Source organism: Anolis sagrei, chromosome 9, assembly GCF_037176765.1.
Source record: "Anolis sagrei isolate rAnoSag1 chromosome 9, rAnoSag1.mat, whole genome shotgun sequence".
In the NCBI taxonomy this organism is placed as follows: domain Eukaryota; kingdom Metazoa; phylum Chordata; class Lepidosauria; order Squamata; family Dactyloidae; genus Anolis; species Anolis sagrei.
In genome coordinates, this window is record NC_090029.1 from 27734293 (window position 1) to 27761513 (window position 27221).

At 43.0% G+C, this 27221-nt stretch overlaps 1 protein-coding gene across 1 annotated transcript; it reads right to left on the bottom strand.

The window, feature by feature from the left end:
* Window positions 1-284: 284 nt before the first annotated feature.
* Window positions 285-24844, bottom strand: SLC24A5 (solute carrier family 24 member 5). Its single transcript, XM_060755300.2, is given in 10 exon segments — window positions 285-661; window positions 3171-3272; window positions 6156-6362; window positions 11565-11845; window positions 15254-15354; window positions 16826-16929; window positions 17039-17063; window positions 17065-17123; window positions 20928-21107; window positions 24487-24844. Coding segments are annotated over 10 exon segments (1536 nt in total). The 5' UTR covers window positions 24641-24844; the 3' UTR covers window positions 285-338.
* Between the last annotated feature and the right edge of the window lie 2377 nt (window positions 24845-27221).

Genomic DNA, 27221 nt, shown 5'->3' on the forward strand with positions numbered 1-27221 from the left:
ATCTAGGATGAAATTGTCTCTGCGTGAAAACCTTCACTTGGGTAATGGGCAGTCACTGGCAGGAGTTGTACATGTTGGAAGGAGGGTCTTTGGTGGTTCCTCATAGGTAGGAATCATAGCTGGAGGCAGGAACGTGGGCACCCCAGCCACATACACACATACATACGTTCACTTTTATTATGTCTATAGATGTGGACTCTCTGTAAATACATTTCAGACCTCAAATGGGATTCTAGGGGTTTTTTTTCTCACTAAATGAAGAAACTAGTCCTTTTATTCCTTAAGTTTTTTATTTTTTTAATCATTTATGACAGTGCCTAAAATAATTCCCACCCATTTTAGTTGCCACAGATTCTGAAAGGATTGTTTCCTATGACCCCAAGTTCATACAGGATTGATAATATTGCAAAGACCAGGTACATCAATAGACAGACAGCCCCCAGTTTTTTGTCCAGCTTCCAGCCATTTAGATGAACAGCCAGGAAAATGAAAACGATGGAGCAAACGAGAGAGATGGCAGTGTAAGTCAGGCCACTGCTGCTCACTTGCACAGGCCCCGATGTGTCTACAAAGGCTGTCTTTATAAACCAGGGTAATCCCAAACACAATAGATCAAAGACGTTGGATCCAACAATGTTTGACATGGCCATGTCTCCTTTTCCTGAAAAAAATAAAATGCAGCTTGTCAGCTTTAAGGGGAAACACATCAGCTGTGGACTTATGTAGTATTTTAAAACCCATGTACTATGTCTAGATCACACATGTCAAGCTCAAGGCACACACTGGCCCTGGAGTGGCCCTCCAGATGTTGGACTGCAACTCATGAATTCCTCATGGGAGCTGTGAAATTGTAACATCTGGAAGGCTGCAGTAGGTTCTGTTTAGTCAGGATGGTGGTGAATTTAGACACAAGACTTGTGGATAGGATGCCTGGCTTTACGATGTTTAACTTTTCTCAACCTGAGAGCCACCACAAGTGCTGTTGGGTTGCAATTCCCATTATCCCCAGTCCACAGATAATCAAAAGCAATGGGAGATGTCATTCAATAACATCTGTGGACCCAAACTGGGTAAAAATTAAAGAGCACCAACCACTATGTCAAAAATTATAGTTGGTCCGTGGTATACACAAATTCTCCATCCACTGATTCAGTGGTTTTTTTAATGACAATTCAGTAAGGTGGTCCTCCATGAAAATGAGATTGACACCCTGATCTACGTTGTATCAGTTTCTAGCATGGTTGCTTTTCAATTCTAACATGCCTGAAAATACTTTAGGTGCCATACTACTGTGTTTCTCTGAAAATAAGACACTGTCTTATATTTATTTTTCCTCAAGAAGTCATACTATGGCTTATTTTCAGGGGATGTCTTATTTTTATTAAGTATGGTACAATAATTTGCATTTATGGGATTTTTTTTTTCAGGAGTGACTTGAGAAACTGCAAGTCGCTTCTAGTGTGACAGAAATGGCCATCTGCAAGGAGGTTGCCCAGGGGACGCCTGGATTTTTAAAAATGTTTTACCATTCTTGTGGGAGGCTTCTCTCATGTTCCCGCATAGGGAGCTGGAGCTGACAGAGGGTGCTCATCCGCTCTCTCCCCGGATTTGAACCTGTGACCTGTCAGTATTCCGTCCTGCCGGCACAACGGTTTAGCCCACTGGGCCACTGGTGGCTCCATGGGGTGATTTATGATTTACTTGCTGTATCTGCCACGCGTTGCTGTGGACCATCTTCCCTCCCTTCTTCCCTCTCCTTCTTTCCCTCCTTCCTTCGCTCCCTCTTTCTTTCCTTCTCTTTTCTTCTTCTCTCCTTCCTTCCTTCTCTGCCTCTTTCCTTCCTTCCCCCCTTTTCTTTTCCTTCTGCTTTCTCTCCTTTCTTCCTTCTCTACCTCTTTTCTTCCTTCGCTTTTTGCTTCCTTCCTTCTCTCTTTCCTTCCCTCCCTCTTTCTGTCCTTTCTTCCTTCTCTACCTCTTTCCTTCCTTCACTTTTTGCTTCCATCCTTCTTTCCTTCCCTCCCTCTTTCTCTCCTTCCTTCCTTCCTTCTCTACCTCTTTCCTTCCTTTGCTTTTTGCTTCCTTCCTTCTTTCCTTCCCTCCCTCTTGCTCTCCTTTCTTCCTTCTCTTCCTCTTTCCTTCCTTCGCTCTTTGCTTCCATGCTTCCTTCTTTCTTTTCCTCTTTCTCTCTCTCTCTCTCTCTCCTTCCTTCCCTCCCTCCTTCTTTCCCTTTTATTCTTTATCGTCATTTAGCTTTTCATCATTTAGATTTTTGGGGGTTTTAAGTCCTTTCCGCTGTTTTTTGGGCTTTTTTAAAATGAGTGATCACTCATTTTTAATTAATTTTAAATAATTAATTTTTAATGAGTGGTCACTCATTGGTCTGTTAGGGGTATAGTGTCCAAATTTTGTGTCAATCCAGTGGTTTTTGAGTTATGTTAATCCCACAAACAAATATTACATTTTTATTTATATAAATGGGATGATCTTTCTGGGCTCAGTAGCAGACTGCTTGCTGTAGATTTTCCCCAATCCCCTGGTGTTTGTTTGGGGTGAGAGAGGCCCACAGACTGTTGCTGGTCAGTGCTGGGGAGCAGCAGCTTTACTGGTGTTTGTGGGGGGTGAGAGAGACTGCTGCTGGTTGGTGCTGGAGGAGAGAGACCCACAGAGCTCTGAGTAAAACAGCAGTCACAGCTTTGCTTCTTTCTCTGAGGACACACAATACCTAAAGCAGAAGGTCCTTCCTTTCATTTTCTATGTCTCCCTCTATGCCTCAGCTTGCAGCATGCACACAACAGGGGAAGCTGACTGTGTATGCTGCATAGCCACACCTATCACTATGTCTTATTTTCAGGGAAACAGAATAAATAAATACCCTCTTGCTAGAGGAATCTAGCACCATGTTTGTAAAGTATTCTGCCCCCAGCCACCCAGTTGCCTTTCGGGAAGTTTGCAAAGTCAGCATGGAGTCAGTGACCTGCTTTTGGTACCTTTTATTTTTATTAAATGTTAGAAAATCCTCCTTTCTTTGTTTTGATGGCTTGAAGGGTTTGGCACTACATGCTAACTAAGAAAGCACACGTGTGACCTTTTGTCCAACATGGAAAAAGTAAACCCTCTATCCACCATTGCAAACCACTCAGCGGCTTGGGCATCCAATCTGGAAGGCTTACCTTTTCTGGCCACTAGCACACTTGCAATTGTATCTGGTATGCTTGTTCCCGCTGCTAACAATGTCAGACCCATTACAGTGTCTGGAATTTTTAGGGTTTCACCTGTAACCGGAAAAACCAAGAGCAAAAAACTTGTCATTATTGAAATGTCTTGGGGATAACTTTTAAAAACAATCGCAAACCGATTAAAATATTGCACTTTGGTGATATGCATACTGAAGAATAGGCCAAGAAGATGAAATATCTAGCTTTGGAAATATTTTAACCATGAAATCTTGCATCAAGTCTTCCTTCAAGTACAAGAAAAACTTGCTGTTTTTGAAGTCTCCTTTGGAATGATTCCAACTACTATAATCCTTTCAATTGCTTTGGCAGTTTTGTCACATGAGCTCTTGGAAGTCATATGAACTGCTAATGCTTCTTAATGACCCACTGTTCAAAGAAACACATGAATTCCCGTGGGAGGAGGGATGGGAAGTCTGCTGATAATCCTTATGCCAAAAGTTTCAGGAGGCATTCCTGAGAAAGTTCAGTGGGAAAGTAATTTTTAAAGAAGTGATAAAGGGATACTGTCATTATCAATGCAGTTGCATTTTAGAACCCCAAGTTTATCAGCTTGTTAACGAAGCTTTGATGTAGTTCAAGCATTTCTGATACCTGAAAACAGAGTAAATATTCAGTTTACATAGTAGTCTTGTGCAGTTGTACAGAATCACTATACGTTTCGGTTTCATTCGTAAGGTCCCGTTTTAGTTTTTGAGCACCGAAAACTGGCACCTTTCTGAATGAGCTTTACTGTCCAAGGTCCGAAAAAAATGAATGTGTTGAGATTAACTTCACAATTCAGCAGCAGATCAGTTGCACAACTTCAGCACTTCCCAGTAGCTTCTTCCTGCACAATATTTTCAGTCAACTGCTCCCACAGCCTGCAGTCACGCTGGAAACTTTTACAGACACTTGAGCACATGCTCGGCCATTGTCAGTTTTACCATTGTCTTTCCCCCAGTCTAGATAATATTACAAACTTACCACAGCATACAGTTATATCTTGTCTTAGCAGACGGGTTCTTTAATTACATATAGCCTTTGACGAACAACATCACAGCACAAGGAGAAATATACACTGTACATGACTTCCTTATATACAATTCATTTACACATAGCAATCACCGATTGGTTCCCAACTCATTGACTCAACTCAAACCCAGGATTGCATCATTCACAATCACCTGGACTAGGCCAGAACACATTCCCCAAATGAAGTTCTATATACAGTTAATGCATGACTCAACATTTCCAATAGAAGCCCATTAGCAGTGCATGATTCAGCTATATTACATTACAATACATTGTAAAACCTGGCAGAATGTTTTTGACCCATTGGCAGCAAAGCACCAGGGCCTCCAGCGAAAATCAGCCGACCAAATGGTTACCATTCTCACTTTCGTTTCATCATTTTTTCCCAATGGGAGGGGAATGTACCGTTTTGTGCCATCCGAATGAACAGTACGAAATGAAAACATAAACAAATGAGACAAATACCAGGCCCATAACTATTACCCAGCATAAAGTCTGAAATCAGATGTGGCATCTAATGTGATCCTCACCACTGCTTACATTTTGCTTGCAGTGACAGGTAGAATATAGGAAAGAATGCAGTACTAGACGAACCACAGACAGATTTTTGCTCAGATTTGGAAACATCCGTACAAATGCAGATGTCTGCCAAAGAGAGACGATAGCAGTTACTAGTTCATAATGCTGTGAATGCAGAAGCTCTTGGGTTCAATCTATATAAATAAAAATGTAATGTTCGTTTGTGGGATTAACAGAACTCAAAACCCACTGGACAAATTGACACAAAATTTGGACACAAGATATCTATCATCAGGCCAACAAGTGACCATCACTCATAAAACCCCCCAAAAGGCAGCAGAAAGGACTTAAAAACCCTAAAAAGCTAAATGACAATACAGATGCAGATGCCCGGCTTACAAACCGTGGAGCCCTTGCTCTGCAGAGAACAGGGATGCACCTCTCTCAAGTGTTGCCTTTGAGCCCAACTCTTTTCCAGCCTATGTCTAGAGGGAAGGAAGGAAGTAGGGAAAGGGTGGAAGGAAGGAAGGAGAGAAGGGAAAGAAGGAAGGAGGAAAGGAAAAAAGCAGAGAAGCAAGCAAGGAAGGAAAGGGGTAGAGAAGAAAAGGAGAGAATAAGGGAGGGAAAGAAAGGGTACGCAGGAAAGAGGTAGAGAAGGAGGGACGGAAAGAAAAAAAGGAAGAAAAGAGAGATGGAAGAAAGGAAAGGGAGGAAAGGAAGGAAAGAAAGAGAAAAGGAAGGATGGAACCAAAGAGCAAAGGAAGGAAGGAAGGAAGGAAGGAAGGAAGGAGGGAGGGAGGGAGGGAGGGAGGGAGGGAGGGAGGGAGGGAGGGAAGGAAGGAAGGAAGGAAGGAAGGAAGGAAGGAAGGAAGGAAGGAAGGATGGAAGGAAAGAAGGAAAGATGTAGAGAAGGAAGAAAGGAGAAGGAAAAGAAGAAATTTTATTTATTTATTTAGCAGTCTTCTCACCTCCGTTTGAGGGACACAGGCTGGTTTCCAGAAAAGGGAAGGAAGGAGAGAAAGAAAGAAAAGGAGAGAAAGAGAGAGGGAAGGTTAGCCACAGCAACGCGTGGCGGGTACAGCTAGTCCCTGATATATTCAATTTGGTCAAAGAAGTTTAAAAGTCATTCATGTTGTTACTCTTTTTCCCAGGAAAATGTGACTCATTTTACTATCCCACTAACTATACAACATTGCACCCAATCTCAGACAACTTGCACTCTAATAAAATTCACATAATAAATCAGCATTGTGGGAATGCAAGGCATGAACTATCAAAAGTCAGTCTAGTCCTAGATATTAATGGATTTAGCAGAAGCACAACTGAAACTTAGGATGCATTTGACATGGCTAAATTGCAGAATAGTACACTCCTAGGTTATATACATACCTACTATTGTTACCATCCATACAAGGATGTATGTAAATGCAGATATCCACACTGCTGACATGAAAAATGTGAGCATGAACCAGTTCTTCCAAAACTGCCGCCTGCAGTCAGGTGTCGTCAGGTACAGGAGAATAATAATGGGAAGGGAGAGCACCCATAAAACCCGCTTCAGATCTGCTTCCGGCACAGTGAACACAGTTGGAGGATCTATCAAGACACAGCGGGAACTATGTCAAAATGAGTTCTCACTTTCAACTGTTCAAATACAACCTACCTCCATTAGATATTTGCCGGACTTAAATATTTTAAAACCTCCATTAGATATTTGCAGGACTTAAATGTTTTCTATGATACACAGGTTTTATAGTGTTTAGATCTAACAAGATTGTGTCTAAAAGTGAAACTTGGGTTTGATCTGTGTTCTATAGCAAAGCAACTGCTGCATGAATGTTTGAGCATTTGCAGTCCTGGTTAAACCTATACAGTTGGTCCTCTCGATTTGCAAATGTGATTATTCATGGATTGATTTCTTTAGGACAGTGGTTCCCAACCTGTGGTCCATGGACCACCAGTGGTCCTCAAGAACGAAAATATGGTCAGTGGGCTCATAATAACTACACCGTTGCCTCAAAACCACATGGCAACGAGAGCAACTGGTCTCACAAAACCCTCTTATAGTGCCGAGGCAATGGGGATGTTGGGAAGGGAAAGGCTGACTACCTATGAAAGATTACTACTACTGGTTTATTAAATATGGTTTTTTGTGGGCGAACATATGGGGACTTCTGGATGGCATATATTCTGTATCAGAAAATAGAACTGATGTGATCCAATGAATCAGCACCCCAAATAATCAAGCTGAATCTAAAGTTGACCAAAAACCGATTCATAACCCTTTTGGTACTAATGTTGGAGAGTGGCCCCTGGTCAAAGTGGTCCTTGGTCAAAAAAAGGTTGGGAACTACTGCTTTAGGAAAATCTAGCTTCTCCAGTGACAATCGGTCAACTTCTGCCAGAACTCAGGCTGGATCAACACTGCAATTTAAAATCCACATTATCTGCTTTGAACTGGATTATATGGCAGTATAATCCAGTTCAATCCAGTTCTGCTTTGAACTGGACTCATATAATCCAGTTCAAAGCAGATAATGTGGATTATCTGCTTTAGTAATTTATTTATTTACTTGCGACATTTATATGCTGCCCTTCTCACCCTGAAGGGGACTCAGAGCGGCTTACAAGATACATATACATACAATATATTATATGATTAGCATAGTACAATATCAGTATTAAATATTACTATATTGTACTATACTATACCATTATATTCTATTATTATTAGCAATATTACATGTAATTTATTTATTTATTTATTTGGAGCATTTCTACCCCGCCCTTCTCAACTTCCTAGGGGGGGACTCAGGGCGGCTTCCAGCCGGCACATATTCGATGCCTACATTTAAACACAATAAAATACATATCACAGTAATTATAAATAGTTAAAGCATTAAATTAAAACATTAAATTATTGCAGTAAAATCTCATAGAAAAAGTCAGCTTATTGGCCATCGTTTTGCTGAATTCCGTAATCAGTGAGCCATTCAGCTAATCATAGTCCGTTTCCAAAGCTCATTGTCATCTTTTTCCTTGTCAATTTGCCAGATTACCCAAAGGCCTGGTCCCATATCCATGTTTTTAATTTCCTTCTAAAAGAGAGTAGGGATGACGATGACCTAATTTCCCCGGGGACTGAGTTCCACAGGCGGGAGGGGGGGGCACCACCGAGAAGGCTCTGTCCCTTGTCCCCGCCAGTCTCATTTGTGATAAGGGTGGGGCCAAGAGCAGGGCCTCTCCAGAAGATCTTAAATTCCTAGGTGGGACATAGAAGGAGATACGTTCGGACAGGTACGCTGGGCCGGAGCCGTATATTATATTACATTATAATATTATAAGTATTATATGTATATTTATTTATTTATTTATTTAAAAGTTTTATATACCGGCCTTCTCACCTCTCTTGAGGGACTCAGACCGGTTTCCAACCATAATATCACATACAGTCAATAAAAACATCATAATACATATTACAGTAAAACATTAAACAGCAATTACAATCAATAACTATAATGGGCTGTCGTCACACTAAAATCGTTGTTCATCATCCTCCATCCATATCTCAGGGTGTTGGCTCACTCGTCGAATGCCTGTCTCCATAACCAAGTCTTCACCTGTTTCCTAAATGTCAGGATAGAAGGGGCTGTTCTGATCTCCAGTGGGAGATAGTTCCAGAGTCGAGGGGCCACCACCGAGAAGGCCCTGTCCCTCGTCCCCACCAGAATGGGATGATCTACGGATGGAACAAATCAAGAACTTTGGTCCCAAAGCAAGGCACTGGCTGCTGGAGCTGATGAACAACTGCACTGCATCCTGTCAGATCCCCAAAATCTGGAGGAAAGCAAGAGTCATAGCCATCTTGAAGCCAGGCAAAGACCGTAACGACCCAAAAAGCTACAGACCAATCTCCCTGTTGTGCCACCTCTACAAAGTTCTGGAGAGACTTATTTTGCATAGAATTATGGAAAAACTAGACCCATGTCTGATCCCACAGCAAGCTGGCTTCAGAAAAGGCAAAAGCTGCACATCGCAAGTGTTGAACCTCACTCAGCACATAGAAGATGGTTTTGAAAGGCAGCAGATCACAGGAGCTGTCTTCATAGACCTGTCAGCAGCCTATGATACTGTGAACCACCGCCTCCTTCTGAGAAAAATGTATAATATCACAAAGGACTACCACCTCACCCGCCTCATAGGAAACCTGCTACAAAACAGGAGCTTCTTTGTTGAGTTCCAGGGCCAGAGAAGCAGATGGCGGAAACAGAAGAACGGCCTGCCTCAGGGGAGCGTGCTTGCCCCATCCATGTTCAACATCTACACAAATGACCAGCCACTGCCAGAAGGGACAGAGAGTTTCATCTACGCTGATGATCGTGCCATTACTGCTCAAGCAGGGAGCTTTGAGATGGTTGAACAGAAGCTCTCTGAAGCTCTAGGTGCTCTTACTGCCTATTACAGGGAAAACCAACTGATCCCCAACCCATCTAAAACACAGACATGTGCCTTTCACCTCAAGAACAGACAAGCATCCCGAGCTCTGAAGATCACCTGGGAAGGAATCCCACTGGAGCATTGCAGCGCACCCAAATATCTGGGAGTCACTCTGGACCGTGCTCTGACCTACAAGAAGCACTGCCTGAACATCAAGCAAAAAGTGGGTGCTAGAAACAATATCACACCTAAGCTGACTGGCACAACCTGGGGATCACAACCAGATACAGTGAAGACATCTGCCCTTGCGCTGTGCTACTCTGCTGCTGAGTATGCATGCCCAGTGTGGAACACATCTCACCACACTAAAGCAGTGGATGTGGCTCTTAATGAGACATGCCGCATTATCACAGGGTGCCTGCGCCCTACACCACTGGAAAAATTACACTGTCTAGCCGGTATTGCACCACCTGACATCCGCCGGGAAGTAGCAGCCAATAGTGAAAGGACCAAGGCAGAGACATCTCCAGCTCATCCCCTGTTTGGGTATCAGCCAGCACGTCAACGACTTAAATCTAGAAATAGTTTTCTAAGATCTACAGAGACACTCGCTGGAACACCCCAGCAAGCGAGAGTCCAAAAGTGGCAGGCCCAAACCCAGAACCTCAACCAATGGCTGATACCAAATGAGAGACTCCCCCCTGGGCACACAGAGGACTGGGCGACCTGGAAGGCACTGAACAGACTGCGCTCTGGCACCACGAGATGCAGAGCCAACCTTCAGAAATGGGGCTACAAAGTGGAATCCTCGACATGCGAGTGTGGAGAGGAGCAAACCACTGACCACCTGCTGCAATGCACCCTGAGCCCTGCCACATGCACAAGGGAGGACCTTCTTGCAGCAACACCAGAGGCACTCCAAGTGGCCAGATACTGGTCAAAGGACATTTAATCAACTCTCATACTCACAAATTCTGTAATCTGCTTGTTTGCTTTGTTTCTGTTAGAAATGTAATATAATTTGACTGGTTGTTCTGACACGACAAATAAATAAACCAGACGCGCTTGCGAGGCCGGTGGGACCAAGAGCAGGGCCTCTCCAGACGATCTTAATAATCTTGACGGTTCATAGGGGAGAATACGTTCGGAGAGGTAAACAGGACCGGAATCGTTTAGGGCTACATTATATTATCTTACATTATATCATAATGTAATCTGGATTATATAACAGGGCAGACCCAGCTCTAAAAATTCCTAGAGAGAACAATGCTAGTTATTGTAGGTTCTTCAATGAGATTCCATGTTCAACTTTAGGTGGAATTTAACCATAGAATCATGCCAGAAACTCTAGAGATTCCTAAAGAGGGCTGTTTGGTAATATAGTATTTTCATTTTCATGGGGGTCCTGTGCCCCTAACCCCACCAAATGTAGAAGGCTGCTTGTACTTCACTGGAGCCATTATGTCATTTTAAACCACAACAGCTGCCAGGGCTTAGATTGCATTAACGTCAATTTTATTTTATGCTACTCTGCTGCTGAGTATGCATGCCCAGTGTGGAACACATCTTACCACACTAAAACAGTGGATGTGGCTCTTAATGAGACATGCCGCATTATCACAGGGTGTCTGCGCCCTACACCACTGGAGAAATTACACTGTTTAGCCGGTATTGCACCACCTGACATCCGCCGGGAAGTAGGAACCAATAATGAAAGGACCAAGGCAGAGACATCTCTAGCTCATCCCTTGTTTGGGTATCAGCCAGCACGTCAATGACTTAAATCAAGAAATAGTTTTCTTAGATCTACAGAGACACTCACTGGAACACCTCAGCAAGCGAGAGTTCAAAAGTGGCAGGCTGAAACCCGGCACCTCAATCCGTGGGTGATACCAGATGAGAGATTCCCTCCTGGGCACACAGAAGACTAGGCAACTTGGAAGGCACTGACACCTTCAGTGCCTTCCACAGACACCACGGGACGCAGAACCAATCTTAAGAAATGGGGCTACAAAGTGGAATCCACGACATGCGAGTGTGGAGAAGAGCAAACCACAGACGACCTGCTGCACTGCAAACTGAGCCCTGCCACATGCACAATGGAGGACCTCCTTGCGGCAACACCAGAGGCACTCCAAGTGGCCAGATACTGGTCAAAGGACATTTAATCAACTACCAAGTTTGCAAAATCTGTGTTTTTTATCTGTTTGTTTGTTTTGTTCTGTTAGAAATGTAATACAATGGTATGGTTGCTGATGACACGACAAATATAATTTTATGATTGCAAAATGTAAAATTTGAGAGAGATTATTCATTTCAGAGTTTATTTTGGAGCTCTTATGAAAAAGTGCACATGCATACCTTCAGAAATTGTATCAAGTCCATGTAAACTTATTGAGAGGTGAGAGTAATCGGACTCATCGTGGAAAATCCCGCTGTCTGCCCTGGACTGTCGCCGGACCAGGGGACCCCTTTCCTCCTTCCATCCCATTAGCGGCTGCTCTTCCACTTCTTCTAGATGCGCCGTGAAACATGTACAGCAAGGGCTGAACTTCCTCATGATGTACTGGTTGATTTTAATGTCAAAGCACAGGACCAAAATATAGACTCCGTATATTAACAAGAGCGAAGAACATTCATACCTAGAACAAATTAGAAATTCACATAAAAGCATGTTTCTTATCAGATTTATAATAATAATAATAATAATAATAATAATACACTTTATTTATTACCTGTCTTTCCTAATGGTTCGAGGCATGGTACAACACATTAAAAAACAAATGAACATAAAAATACAAATTACTAAATCACACACACACTTATAGTACTGTTCTATTATACGGACGGAGGCCACAACTAATAATAATAATAATAATAATAATAATAATAATAATAATACACTTTATTTATTACCTGTCTCTCCTAATGGTTCGAGGCATGGTACAACAAATTCAAAAACAAATGAACATAAAAATACAAATTACTAAATCACACACACACACACACACACAAATAGTACTGTTCCATTATCCGGGCGGAGGCCACAAGGGGGAGTGAGAGAGAGATGGATAGTCCATTTTATGGGGATGGAAGGTGGGTTGAAGGAGGAATGCCATTTCTCCCTATTTTCCTGTTATTCCCCCTACCATGTCACCATTGTGGAAACAACTTTTCTTTATGATGTGGGAAGGAGGGAGGGGGCATAACCAGTGATATAACCAGTTTTCATAAAGATATATTTATCTTTATGAAAACTTACACCAAACACAGCTACAGAATTGACATATAGAGACAATAGAATGTAAATCAAAACTCATGATTGAAAGTTCATTGAGCAGGCCTGAATGTCACACTATTCCCCTTTATATACGAAATCCTGTTCTAATATTACAAAAATGGAGAAATTTTATCTCCAACTTTCTCTACATCAGTGTTTCTCAACCTGGGGATTGGGACCCCTGAAGCGGTTGCGAGGGGGTTTCAGAGGGGTCACCAAAGACCACCAGAAAACACATTTTTGATGGTTCCTAAGACCATCTTTGGTAGAGATCCCTTCTCTTCCATTTTGGAAACAGATGGTAAATCCTCCCACCAAAAGCCATACTCCTGCTCTCTGGATGTAGGTGAACTACAACTCCAAACCTCAAGGTCAATGCCAACCAAACCCTTCCAGTATTTTCTGTTGGTCATGGAGGTTCTGTGTGGGAAGTTTGGCCCAATTCTATTGTTGGTGGGGTTCAGAATGCTCTTTGATGGTAGGTGAACTATAAATCCCAGCAACTACAGCTCCCAAATGACAAAATCAGCCCCCCCCCCCCCCCCACACCCCACCAGTATTCAAATTGGGGCTTTTTGAGTTTTTGTGCCAAATTGATTCCAGTGAATGAAAATCCTACATATGATATTAACATTATGATTCATAACAGTAGCAAAACCACAACAGGAACCGTATTAAGGGGTCGCAGCATTAGGAAGGTTGAGAACCAGTGCTCTACATCATAAATAATGCTAAATACCATTATTTCCAAACATAGTAAGGCTTTCTAATTGGGGCATTATTCCACCTCCCTGAAACCACGTGGGTTTCCCTTTTCTGTACTTCTGCCCTGTAGTTATTTCAGATGTGGTGCATGTGATCTCCGTCAGATGAGCAAATCCGACATCACATGGAAGTAAGCTTGCTTTTTAAAACCCCTGTTCATTTTGGAATTGATTCTTGCTGTCTCCTGCCTGTAAGGAAAATACAGCACTACAAGGAAACTCTCTTTTATACTGAATAGGGCACTGATTTGAACAGGAAAATCATTCCACGTTTAATCATGCTTATTCTGTTTCAATATAGTGCCAAAAAGTGGGATTTTGAGTTGCAAGCTGACTACCTTGACTCAGCTGCACTGCTTTGGAAATAGGTAAAAACTAGGTTTGTAGGGCCCTTAAAGGCATCCCATTGATCTGGGTTGTTGTAGGTTTTTCCGGGCTATATGGCCATGTTCTAGAGGCATTTTCTCCTGATGTTTCGCCTGCATCTATGGCAAGCATCCTCAGGTGAAACCTCAGGAGAAAATGCCTCTAGAACATGGCCATACAGTCCGAAAAAACCTACAACAACCCAGTGATTCCGGCCATGAAAGCCTTCGACAATGCATCCCATTGATAATTTGTCTTTAATTAATTTTGGTAGCGTAGCGGGTTAAACCACTGAGCTGCTGAACTTGCTGACCAAAAGGTTGGTGGTTCAAATCTGGGGAATGGGGTGAGCTCTCTCTGTTAGGCCCAGCTTCTGCAAACCTAGCTGTTCGTAAACAAACAAAGGAAACAGCACTCCATGCAGTCATGCCAACCACATGACCTTGGAGGTGTCTACGGACAACACCAGCTTTTCGGTTTAAGAAATGGAGATAAGCACCACCCCCCAGAGTTGGACACAATTAGACTTAATGTCCAGGAAAAACTTTACATTACCTTTTTATCACCAAACCATGAACACAAATGGCTTTTTGAAATATTCAAAGAAGTTTAAAAGGGTTTGCTCCCCTTTTAAAGCCCTTTTCCCCACACAAAAGTGCTAGAGTCAGCCCGCCGCATTCATTGGGGTTAGGTGCACAGGACCCCCATGAAAGCGAAAAAAAGCCAAAGAAATAGTCCCCAGACCTTCAGCATGACTCTATGGTCAAATTCTGATGCAAGTGGACAAGAGAATTCCTAGAGAGGTGTTCTCTTTATTAATGTCTAGGTCCTCCAGCATTACTGAAGAAAGTCATACTGGAGAGCCTAGAGTAGGGTTTTCCAACCTGCGGGTCAGGACCCTTGGGGGGGGGGGGTCACGAGGGGATGTCAAAGGGGTCGTCAAAGATAATCAGAAAACACAGTATTTTCTGTTGGTTATGGGGGGGGGGGGTTTGGAATGCTCTTTGATTGTAGGTGAACTATAAATCCCAGCAATTCCCAAATGTCAAGGTCTATTCCCCCCTCCCCCCCCCCCAAGTTCTTCTGTGTTTATATTTAGGCATATTGAGTATTTGTGCCAAGTTTGGTCCAGATCCACCATTGTTTGAGTCCACAGTGCTCTCTAGATGTAGGTGAACTACAACTCCAAAACTCAAGGTCAATGCCCACCAAACCCTTCTAGTGTTTTCTGTTGGGCATGGGAGCCCTGTGTACCAATTTTGGTTCAATTCCATCATTGGTGGAGTTCAGAATGCTCTTTGATTATAGGTGAACTATAAATCCTAGCAACTACAACTCCCAAATGACAGAATCATAATTTTTTGAGTAATGGTCATTCCTTGTGTTGTGAGACGTTTTGTTGCCAAATTTGGTGTGATTTTGTTCATTGGTTCTTTTGTTTTTAAGGTACTCATTATGCACAGAGCATTTATAGATAGATAGATAGATAGATAGATAGATAGATAGATAGATAGATAGATAGATAGAGATAGATAGATAGATAGATAGATAGATAGATAGATAGATAGATAGATAGATAGATGGTATGAATTGGGCTGGCTAGCCTTTGACCAGTAACAGATAAAAAGGTGGACACTTACCAGTAAACTTTGTTGTCGATGATCATTGCAAGAACGGCAGCTGCACTAATGGCATAAGCAAAACAGTCTCTAAACAGTGGCCAGCAAGAGAGTCTTGAAACCTATCAAACAGAGCCAATGGTAAACAAATGTAACTTTTCCAAGCAGTTTCAAAGCTTTCTCTCAAGCATGATGCCTTTGTGGATAATATCTTATGAATTCGGGCTGCTATTTCATCTTGAAATGCTCCATAAATTTTAATCTCCTGATGAAACATTCTCATTCAGTGAAATCCAAGCATTTTTATTCATTATATACACATAAAATCATGTTTATACATAATGTGAAGCGACTTTGGGATGTGGCTCTTCATTCATTGCGGTTATCCAGTTTCTAAAAGCATAAAACTAGATGATTTGTGTGATTTTTTTTCTATCTTTGGGCTGATTACATGCTGCTTTGTGACCATATTAAGTCCAATTGCCTGCCAATTAAATTGGGTTTGGCAGCACACCATGAGAAAATAATAATAATAATAAATAAATTCACGCCTATCTCCAGCAGACAAGAGTCCTTTGTCCCACCCTGGTCTTTCCACAGATATATAAACCCAGAAATAATAATAATAATAATAATAATAATAATAATAATAATAAAAAATAAACTCACACCTAGCTCCAGCAGACAAGAGTCATTTGTCCCACCCTGGTCTTTCCACAGATATATAAAACCAGAAATAATAATAATAATAATAATAATAATATTCACACCTAGCTCCAGCAGACAAGAGTCCTTTGTCCCACCCTGGTCTTTCCACAGATATATAAACCCAGAAATAATAAATAAATAAATAAATAAATTCACACCTAGCTCCAGCAGACAAGAGTCCTTTGTCCCACCCTGGTCTTTCCACAGATATAAAAACCCAGAAATAATAATAATAATAATAATAATAAATTCACACCTAGCTCCAGCAGACAAGAGTCCTTTGTCCCACCCTGGTCTTTCCACAGATATATAAACCCAGAAATAATAATAATAATAATAATAATAATAATAATAATAATAATAATAAATTCACACCTGGCTCCAGCAGACAAGAGTCCTTTGTCCCACCCTTGTCTTTCCACAGATATATAAACCCAGAAATAATAATAATAATAATAATAATAATAATAAATAAATAAATAAATTCACACCTAGCTCCAGCAGACAAGAGTCCTTTGTCCCACCCTGTTCTTTCCACAGATATATAAACCCAATTTTCCTAGTTCCAACAGACCTCAGTACTTCTGAGGGTGCTTGCCATAGATGCAGGCAAAACGTCAGGAGAGAATGCCTCTAGAACATTGCCATATAGCCCGAAAAAACCTACAACAACCCAGTCATTCTGGCCATGAAAACCTTCGACAATACAATAAATAATAAACTTTATTTATACCCAGCCACCATCTCCCCAATGGGGACTCGGAGCAGCTTACATGAGGCCAAGCCCAAACAACAAAATACGACCGAAAATGCAAACAAAGCCCAACATCATAATTACACCATCAATTAAAACAATTTAAAGGAATCATGGAAGTTAGTACATGCCATGCCAGATAACAGTCCACATGCCGCAGAGATCCCGAGAAGATTGTAGATCGCAGAACCAAGGATGGTGCTGACTCCAATGTCTCCCTTTGTGACGAAAACTCCTGAAAGCAAGCAAAGCATCCCCCGGCAAAATTAATTTTGACTTTCCCATGAAGGTAAGAAGAAGAAGAAATAGGATCTGTGTGCTTTGAAAACCATGGCTGAACTTACCTAGGAAGGCTGTGACTAGTTCAGGGGGCGGAACTACCCGCTGCCATGAAAGTTGCTCCTGCAACATCGTGAGAGAGACCCAGCGCTAAGGTAAGGAACAACAACAATCTTGGTTGAAAGTTAAGAGCTGTGCCGAAGTCTCAGTATAATAACATTGTATTGATTTTTAGGTAAAGGTAAAGGTTTCCCCTTGACATTGAGTCTAGTCGGGTCTGACTCTGGAGGGTGGTGCTCATCTCCATTTCCAAGCCAAAGAACCGGCATTGTCCATAGACACCTCCTAGGTCATGTGGGTGGTACAAGCTATGTTTCAGCACAGAATTAAAGCACTGTTAAAGTTAATGGGGCCACAGCGGCGCAGTGGGTTAAATCGCTGAGGCGCTGAACTTGTTGACCGGGAAGGTCAGGGTGAGCTCCCATTGTTAGCCCTAGCTTCTGCCAACCTAGAAGTTTGAAAGCATACAAATGTGAGCAGATAAATAGGTACCGCGTGAGCTTCCGCTGTCAGCCCTAGCTTCTGCCAATCTAGCAGTTCGAAAACATGCAAATGTGAGTAGATCAATAGGTACCGCTCCGGCGGGAAGGTAACGGCGCTCCATGCAGTCATGCCGGCCACATGACCTTGGAGGTATCTACGGACAACGCTGGCTCTTCAGCTTAGAAATGGAGATGAGGACCACACCCCAGAGTCAGACATGACTGGACTTAATGTCAGGGGACTACCTTTACCTTAAATAGGTACCACTCAGGCAGGAAGGTAACACAGTTCTCCCATGATCAACAGAAAATACTGAGAGGTTTTGGTGGGCAGTGTCCTTTGGTTTTGGAGTTGTAGTTTACCTACATCCCGAGAGCACTGTGGGTGCAAATAATGATGGACCTGGACCAAACTGTCCACGAATACTCAATATGCCCAAATGTGAACACTGGTAGTGTTTGGGGAAAATATAATCTTGACATTTGGGAGTTGTAGTTGCTGGGATTTATAGTTCACCTACAATCAAAGAACATTCTGAACCCCACCAATGGTGGAATTGAACCAAACTTGGCACACAGTTCTCCCATAACCAACAGAAAATACTAAGAAGTTTTGGTGAGCAGTGGTCCTTTGGTTTTGGAGTTGTAGTTCACCTACATCCAGAGATCACTGTCGACTCAAACAATGATGGATCTGGACCAAACTGTGCACAAATACTCAATATTCCCAAATGTGAATACTGGTAGAGTTTGGGGGAAATAGAATCTTGACATTCGGGAGTTGTAGTTGCTGGGATTTATAGTTCACCTACAATCACAGAGCTTTCTGAATCCCAACAATAGAATTGGGTCAAACCTCCCACACAGAACTCACATGTGTGCCACAGCAATGTGTGGCAGGGGATGGCTAGTGTATAAACATGTGAGAGGAAGTCATAGGGAGGAAGGCGCAGGCTTGTTTTTCTGCTGCGCTGGAGACTATAGAATCATAGAATCAAAGAGTTGGAAGAGACCTCATGGCCATCCAGTCCCAACCCCCTTCTGCCAAGAAGCAGGAATATTGCATTCAAATCACCCCTGACAGATGGCCATCCAGCCTCTGTTTAAAAGCTTCCAAAGAAGGAGCCTCCACCACACTCCGGGGCAGAGAGTTCCACTGCTGAACGGCTCTCACAGTCAGGAAGTTCTTCCTCATGTTCAGATGGAATCTTCTCTCTTGTAGTTTGAAGCCATTGTTTCGCGTCCTAGTCTACAAGGAAGCAGAAAACAAGCTTGCTCATTCCTCCCTGTGGCTTCCTCTCACATATTTATACATGGCTATCATATCTCCTCTCAGCCTTCTCTTCTTCAGGCTAAACATGCCCAGCTCCTTAAGCTGCTCCTCATAGGGCTTGTTTCTCCAGACCCTTGATCACTAGACGCAGAACAAAGGCTTCAAACTACATGAAAGGAGATTCTACCTGAACCTTAGGAAGAACTTCCTGACTGTGAGAGCCGTTCAGCAGTGGAACTCTCTGCCCCAGAGTGTGGTGGAGGCTCTTTCTTTGGAGGCTTTTTAAACAGAGGCTGGCTAGCCATTTGTCAGGGGTGCTTTGAATGCAATTTTCCTGCTTCTTTGCAGAATGGGGTTGGACTAGATGGACCACGAGGTCTCTTCCAACTCTATAATTCTATGAAAGAAGGGAAAAGCTTGCGCCTGAGACCTTTGTTCAGCTGCTGGCACTCAGGGATAATGAGACTGTGTGGGATGAGACAAAGAGTCTCATCTGAAGCAGCTTGCTGTGCTCCTAAATTTCCTGTATGATTCCTCCCACTACTTTCCGTTCCACAACTTTCTCCAAGAAATTGAACAATGAAAGGAAGACAGAGCGAAATATGTCAAAGTTGCGATAACACATTGTCAACCACCAGCTATCACTGTAAGTACGGCTGCAGCAGTTTTCAATCCGTATAACCCAGTATAATGCGACAAATGCTCCCTGGCACAAAACAAATGCTATTGATTTAGTTCTATTCCTGCTTCTTGGAAGGGTTGGACTGGATGGCCCATGAGGTATCTTCCAACTCTTTGATTCTATGATTCTTTGATAATATAGCCCTAAAAATAATATTTTACACACTCTGTTCTGCCTGTCATTGCTAGTTTCCTTAATAGTTTTCCAGATCACAGTAGCCAGTCGGGGTTTGAACCCTTCCTCCCCTTCATTGTGAGAATTATCAATTAGTCAACATGGTCTGGTTGTTGCTCCTTTGGATATTTCCAAGAGAACCCCCTCAGCAGGGAAACCTCAGACTACTATTGCTTGGGTGGGAAGGACAAGATCTCCCAAAAGAATAGCTGTGTTCTCTATGCCTTTAGTGCAATGTTTCTCAACCTTCCTAATGCTGTGACCCCTTAATACAGATCCTCACGTTGTGGTGACCCCCAACCATAAATTTATTTTAGTTGCTACTTCAGAACTGCAATTTTGCTATTATTATGAATTGTAATGTAAATATCTGATATGCAGGATGTATTTACATTCACTGGACCAAATTTGGCACAAATACCCAATATGCCAAAATTTGAATACTTGGGGGGGGGGGAGGGGAGGTGGGGGGGGGTTGATTTTGTCATTTGGGATTTGTTGGGATTTATAGTTTACCTACAATCTGAGAGCATTCCAAACTTCACTAAGGATGGAATTGAACCAAACTTGGTACACAGAAACTCCATGACCAACAGAAAATACTGGAAGGGTTTGGTGGGCATTGGCCTTGAGTTTTGTAGTTCATCTACATCCAGAGAGCACAGTGGACTCAAACAATGATGGTTCTGACCAAAACTTGACACAAATACTCAATATGGCCAAATATGAAGACTGGTGGCATTGGGACATACATTGGGTTGAAAGACATACATTGGGTTGTATGTCCAAATTTGGTGTCAATTTGTCTAGTGGTTTTTGAGTTATGTTAATCCCACAAACGAACATTGCATTTTTATTTATATAGATTATAATATTATAAATATTATAATTAAAATATAATAAACTACAAGGAAGGAGATTCCATGTGGACATTAGAAAGAACTTCCTGACTGTGAGAGCTGTTCAGTAGTGGAACTCTCTGTGTGGTGGAGGCTCCTTCTTTGGAGGCTTTAAACAGAAGCTGGATGGCCATCTGTTTGAGGGTGCTTTGAATGCAATTTTCCTGCTTCTTGGTGGAATGGGGTTGGACTGGATGGCCCATGAGGTCTCTTCCAACTCTTTGATTCTATGATGCTAAACACTTTTTTGAGATTCTAAACTGCCTTTGCATTGTGCATGGAATAATGATCTTGAAGGCTTGTTGAGTGTTGTAGGTGAGACGGCTGACCTTTCAGAAAGCGCCACCAGATACACACAAAAAGGGAGAAGAAGAAAAAACTTACACTCGCTGATGATCTCCAGGGAAGGGAGGAAGTAATCATCGCACACAATGGACACAGCCAGAAACATATAAAGAATGATTATGAAATAGATAATGATGCCTCCATCTTCTCGCTCCTGCTGCGTAAAAAATCCCTCTGGGAATTCTGATGACGGGGAGAGGATACATTGGCTTTTGTTTTCTGAAAAGCAAGCGTTAGGAGGTTTTGAGTTGACATCGAGATCATTTCTGTTGCGCTTGAACATCTTCTATAAAACGCCAGACAAAGTCAATGCTTTTAAGGAACGCAAAGCTAGTTGGTTTTTTTTACAAAACCAGAATCGGATTGGTTTTTGAATACAATGCTTTCCAGAAACGAAACGGATAACCCGATGAGAATATTTTATTATTATTCTCAATTGTGAAAATGGTAAGGTTTCCCATGCATAGAGCTGTATCCTATTTGAATCCCAACAAGATCTGTTGAAAGCAACAGGGTTTTGTTTAAGTAGTGATGACAACATAGTCTCGCTTATCCGACATTCCTTATCCGACATTCCTTATCCGACATTTCAAGGCGGAAACCATGAAACTGAACAAAATCTGGCTACTAGTATTTTTTTAAACTTTAAAATCAGGACAGTAAATAAAGAGCAACACTTACAAAACATGGTAATTCCAGGGAAGAATCAATCAGGGGCAGCTAACACCTCCCAACAAAGTATTCTAGGCAGTGACCTGCCAGGCTTTGAAGCTGCAAGGTCATTAAATGCTAATCAAGGTGGCCAATTGCAACATTCACGTTGCTTAAATCAGGACAGTAAATAAAGGAGCAACACTTACAAAACATGGGAATTCCAGGGAAGAATCAATCAGGGGCAGCTAACACCTCCCAACAAAGTATTCTAGGCAGTGACCTGCCAGGCTTTGAAGCTGCAAGGTCATTAAATGCTAATCAAGGTGGCCAATTGCAACATTCACGTTGCTTAAATCAGGACAGTAAATAAAGGAGCAACACTTACAAAACATGGGAATTCCAGGGAAGAATCAATCAGGGGCAGCTAACACCTCCCAACAAAGTATTCTAGGCAGTGACCTGCCAGGCTTTGAAGCTGCAAGGTCATTAAATGCTAATCAAGGTGGCCAATTGCAACATTCACGTTGCTTAAATCAGGACAGTAAATAAAGGAGCAACACTTACAAAACATGGGAATTCCAGGGAAGAATCAATCAGGGGCAGCTAACACCTCCCAACAAAGTATTCTAGGCAGTGACCTGCCAGGCTTTGAAGCTGCAAGGTCATTAAATGCTAATCAAGGTGGCCAATTGCAACATTCACGTTGCTTAAATCAGGACAGTAAATAAAGGAGCAACACTTACAAAACATGGGAATTCCAGGGAAGAATCAATCAGGGGCAGCTAACACCTCCCAACAAAGTATTCTAGGCAGTGACCTGCCAGGCTTTGAAGCTGCAAGGTCATTAAATGCTAATCAAGGTGGCCAATTGCAACATTCACGTTGCTTAAATCAGGACAGTAAATAAAGGAGCAACACTTACAAAACATGGGAATTCCAGGGAAGAATCAATCAGGGGCAGCTAACACCTCCCAACAAAGTATTCTAGGCAGTGACCTGCCAGGTTTTGAAGCTGCAACGTCATTAAATGCTAATCAAGGTGGCCAATTGCAACATTCACGTTGCTTAAATCAGAACAGTAAATAAAGGAGCAACACTTACAAAACATGGGAATTCCAGGGAAGAATCAATCAGGGGCAGCTAACACCTCCCAACAAAGGATTCCAGGTAACAACCTGCCAGGCTTTGAAGCTGCAAGGCCATTAAAGGCTAATCAATGTGGCTAATTGCAACATTCACACTTCCTTCAAGCAGAAAAGTCTTCTTTCTCTCATCCTGGACATTCCACAAATATACGAGGGTTGAATGAAAAGTAATGCCTCCATCTTCATTCCTACAAGTATGCTAGCCATAGATGCAGGCAAAACATCAGAAAAAAATGCTGCTAGAACACAGCCATACAACTCAGAAACCACACAACACTCCAGTGATTATGGCCATGAAAGCCTCTGACAATACATTGACTTTGTGATTCTTAAAAGGAATTTTGATAAGCAGTGTTTTATGATTGAATGTAATACGACCTCAACTTAACTGCTTGGGATCTACGGTTTAGCAAGGCACCAACACTTTTTGGTCAAGAAGGCGAACTCCCAGGATTCCACGGCACCAAGCCATGGCACTTAAAGTGGCATTGAGCTGCATTCATTCTACAGTGGAGATATACCCAATGGGGAAAAGATTTAAGAGTAGGATTTGGAAGTGCCAAAATGGGTAACTGTATGCTCTCCAGCTGTCCTTATTTGGCATTTTTTCTTTGCCAGCTTTAAAATGTCCCAGTTTCTCTCTGCCCCCTTTGACCTCAATTCATTTCAGTGGCTGCAAAGTGTGTCCACAATGCAAAAGTTGCTGGAACTCAGTGAAGGACCCAGAGAAGAGGGTGGGAGGGTGCATCGATCTACGCCAGTCATGGGCAAACTTTGGCCCTCCAGGTGTTTGTGCCTCCAACTCCCACAATTCCTAACAGCCTACCTGCTGTTAGGAATTTTGGGAGTTGGAGGCACAAACACCTGGAGGGCCAAAGTTTGCCTATGCCTGATCTATACCATAGAATTAATGCAGTTTGACATCAGTTTTAACAGCCATGGCTCAGTGCTATGCAATCCTGGAAAGTTGTAGTTTGATGAACCATTAGCACTACTTGGAAGGCAAGCTAGTTGCAGAAGGAAACTACAAAGCCATTGCTGAGGCAGAGCAAGGCGGTGGCATTCATTCCCCAAAGCAACAGCAAATGTATGAAGAGCTTCATGCTCCATCTTCCATGCATTTTGCTTGACCTAGTTATTTTTTGAAAGAAAAGGGAAAGTCTGTTCAAGAGCTTTTAGAGCAGGTTTTCTCAACCTTCCTAATGCCGTGACCCCTTAATACAGTTCCTCATGTTGTGGTGACCCCCAACCATCAAATTATTTTCATTGCTACTTCACAACTCTCATTTTGCTACTGTTACGAATCGTCATGTAAATAAATATCTAATCTGCAGGATGTATTTCCATTCACTGGACCAAATTTGGCACAAATACAAAACATCAGGAGAAAATGCTGCTAGAACATGGCCATACAGCCCAGAAACCACATAACACTCCAATCATAGAGTCAGAAGAGACCCCAAGGGCCATTCAGGCCAACCCCATTCAGACAAGCAGGGGGAGCAAGATCCAAGCACCCCTGACAGATGGCCATCCACCCTCTGCTTCAAAACCTGATGGAGAAATCCCAGCTTTTACCAACCTCGGATCCATCAACAAGTTATCTTGACACCACTTGAACGGACTTGGCTGAAGGCTACGAGCTCCTGGGAGTTTGGTGAGATACCAGAACTCTTTGGCAGACCTTGTAAAAGTGCAAATTTCCATAGCCTAAAGCCCTGGCACTTCAAGTGGTGGCAAGTGCATTGATTCCACAGTGTCATCGCATAGAAGAAAGTTCTTCCTTAGGCTCTTCTTACCTGGAGCTGGTTGGGCAGAGGCGGCCCAGGTGGGGTGGTCTCGTGTGGGATCCCCAGTGCCCAGAAGCAGCAGAAGCAGCAGTGGCAACAAGGAGAGCACTTGAGCCCCAGGACTCCTTCTCCGCCTCGTCTTCTTTGCCAGCTGGCTGAGCATCGTGGGCGCCTCCTGCACTGGCTGAGAAGGAGGAGGGAGACAGGATTAGGGACCCAGTGGGTAGTCATGTGAGGGGCAGGGAGGAGGAAGGATGGGTGAATGGAGGAAAGGGAGGGAAGCAAGGCAAGGCAAGGCAAGGGTGGAGGTTGCCCCAACCATGAACCAAGCAGAAAGGAACCTGGGCTGCATCTGGAGATGAATGCAGTTTGACCCCACACTTCAGCTGCCATGGCTTAATGCCATGCAATCCTGGGAGATGCAATATCACGAGGCCTTTAGATAGAATGGGGTCAAACTTCCCACACACAGACCCCCATGACCAACGGAAAATACTGAGCTCCCTCTGTCATCTCCAGCTGCTCATGTGGGGACATGAGAGAAACCTCCCACAAGGATGATAAAACATCAAAACATTCGGGCGTCCCCTGGGCAACGTCCTTGCAGAAGCGATGAGTCCAAGATCACACCCAAGCTGCAAACCTGCGTCTTCAGGGGGAGTGTGACCCCATCCAACACAGGCTGTAACCCTATGTATGCCCTGTTCGGCCTTATGTCTGACCAGGAGTACCTCTGTCTTGTCTGGATTCAATTTCAATTTGTTCGCCCTCATCCAGACTGTCCCAGCGGCCAAGCACCGGTTCAGGTCCTGAACTTGTAATTCATTTTTTTTGTTTTTTGGCTTTTTAAATCTCTTCTGATGTGCTTTTCAGTGTTTTTATGAGTGATAGTCACTTATTGGCCTGATAGGTATCTTGTGTCCAAATTTGGTGTCAGTTCATCCAGTGGTTTTTGAGTTATGTTAATCCCACAAACAAACATTGCATTTTTATTTATATAGATAGAGTAGAACTCATGTTTACTGTCAAAGCAGAAGTTTCAAAAGTAAATAGACAAAGAAAGACATTACAAAGGTAACTTTGGGGTGCCTAAAGTGCCGCAGAGAGCTTGCTCCATCCGTGAGAGGTTTGCTAATGGGAGGAAGAGGGAGCTTTCCTTTAACTTCATTAGCGTGGCAGGATTCCCACCCGCCTCTTAAGCGTTGCTTTTTGGGGAGAAAGAGATTTCCCCCGCTGTTCGGAGGGAAGGATTTGGCAGGAGCGGTACTGAACCAGACAGCACAAGCTGCAGGCTACTTTCTGGTTGGTTTGTTCCGATGCCCTCTTTAAACACTGAAGTATGCATGTAATTGAGGATTAAATGCTAATATACTCCACTGTTTCAGTACACAAGCTTGATCCGCCTTTGAAATAATGATTGGCGATCTAAAAGGGGGGGGGGGGGGGAAGAGATGCGAATTTGTGGTTCCACCGAATCAGTTCTAGTGTTTGTTTTCATAAACATTTGCAGTTCAATTATGCACAATCATATGCTGGCAATGTAACGGGCGATTTATGAAGGGCTGGCCTATTACTTCTGTGTTGGGCCTTATTTGTCACGCAGAATGGCAAGGATTAAAAATCACCTGAACCAACGCACACATCATCGGTGGGCAATTCATTCTAGTTTACCTGACTTTGATTTCCCCCGCTTTCTAACCCATAGTCAGAGACGTTGCCCAGGTGACTCCCGGATGTTTTGCCATCCTGTGGGAGGCTTCTCTCATGTCACTGCATGGGAAGCTGGAGCTGACAGATGGGAGCTCACCCCATCTCACAGATTCAAACCACCAAAGTCCCCAGTGGCACAGCGAGTTAAACCCTTGTGCTGGCAGGACTGAAGACTGACTGGTTGCAGGTTGGAATCTGGGGAGAGTACAGATGAGCTCCCTCTGTTAGCTCCAGCTCCTCATGCGAGGACATGAGAGAAGCCTTCCACAAGGATGATAATGCATCAAAACATCCGGGCATCCCCTGGGCAACGTTCTTGCAGATGACCAATTCTCTCACATCAGAAGTGACTTGCAGTTTCTCAAGTCGCTCCTGACATTAAAAAATCCCTTCGGGTCAGCAGTTCAGCTGGCACAAGGGTCTCCCATGGTGTCACCACGGAATGCAGTTGTGGGATATGGCTTGATTAATGAATGGTGGAATGGATGCATCTGGGGATGAGTTTTTTTTTTTGAAGGAAATTCTTTGATCCCAGAAAAGAATTTTGCTGCATGTTCAACAAACATCCAAACTAGAATATGTGTGTGTGTGTGTTCCTTCGAGTCACCAGTTGACTGATGTTGATCAAGGGTCTGGAGAACAAGCCCTATGAGGATCAGCTTAAGGAGCTGGGCATGTTTAGCCTGAAGAAGAGAAGGCTGAGAGGGGATATGATAGCCATGTATATGTGAGAGGAAGCCACAGGGAGGAGGGAGCAAGCTTGTTTTCTGCTTCCCTGGAGACTAGGACGCTGAACAATGGCTTCAAACTACAAGAAAGGAGATTCCATCTGAATATGCGGAAGAACTTCCTGACTGTGAGAGCTGTTCAGCAGTGGAACTCTCTGCCCCGGAGTGTGGTGGAGGCTCCTTCTTTGGAAGCTTTTAAACAGAGGCTGGATGGCCATCTGTCAGGAGTGATTTGAATGCAATATTCCTGCTTCTTGGCAGAAGGGGGTTGGACTGGTTGGCCCATGAGGTCTCTTCCAACTCTTT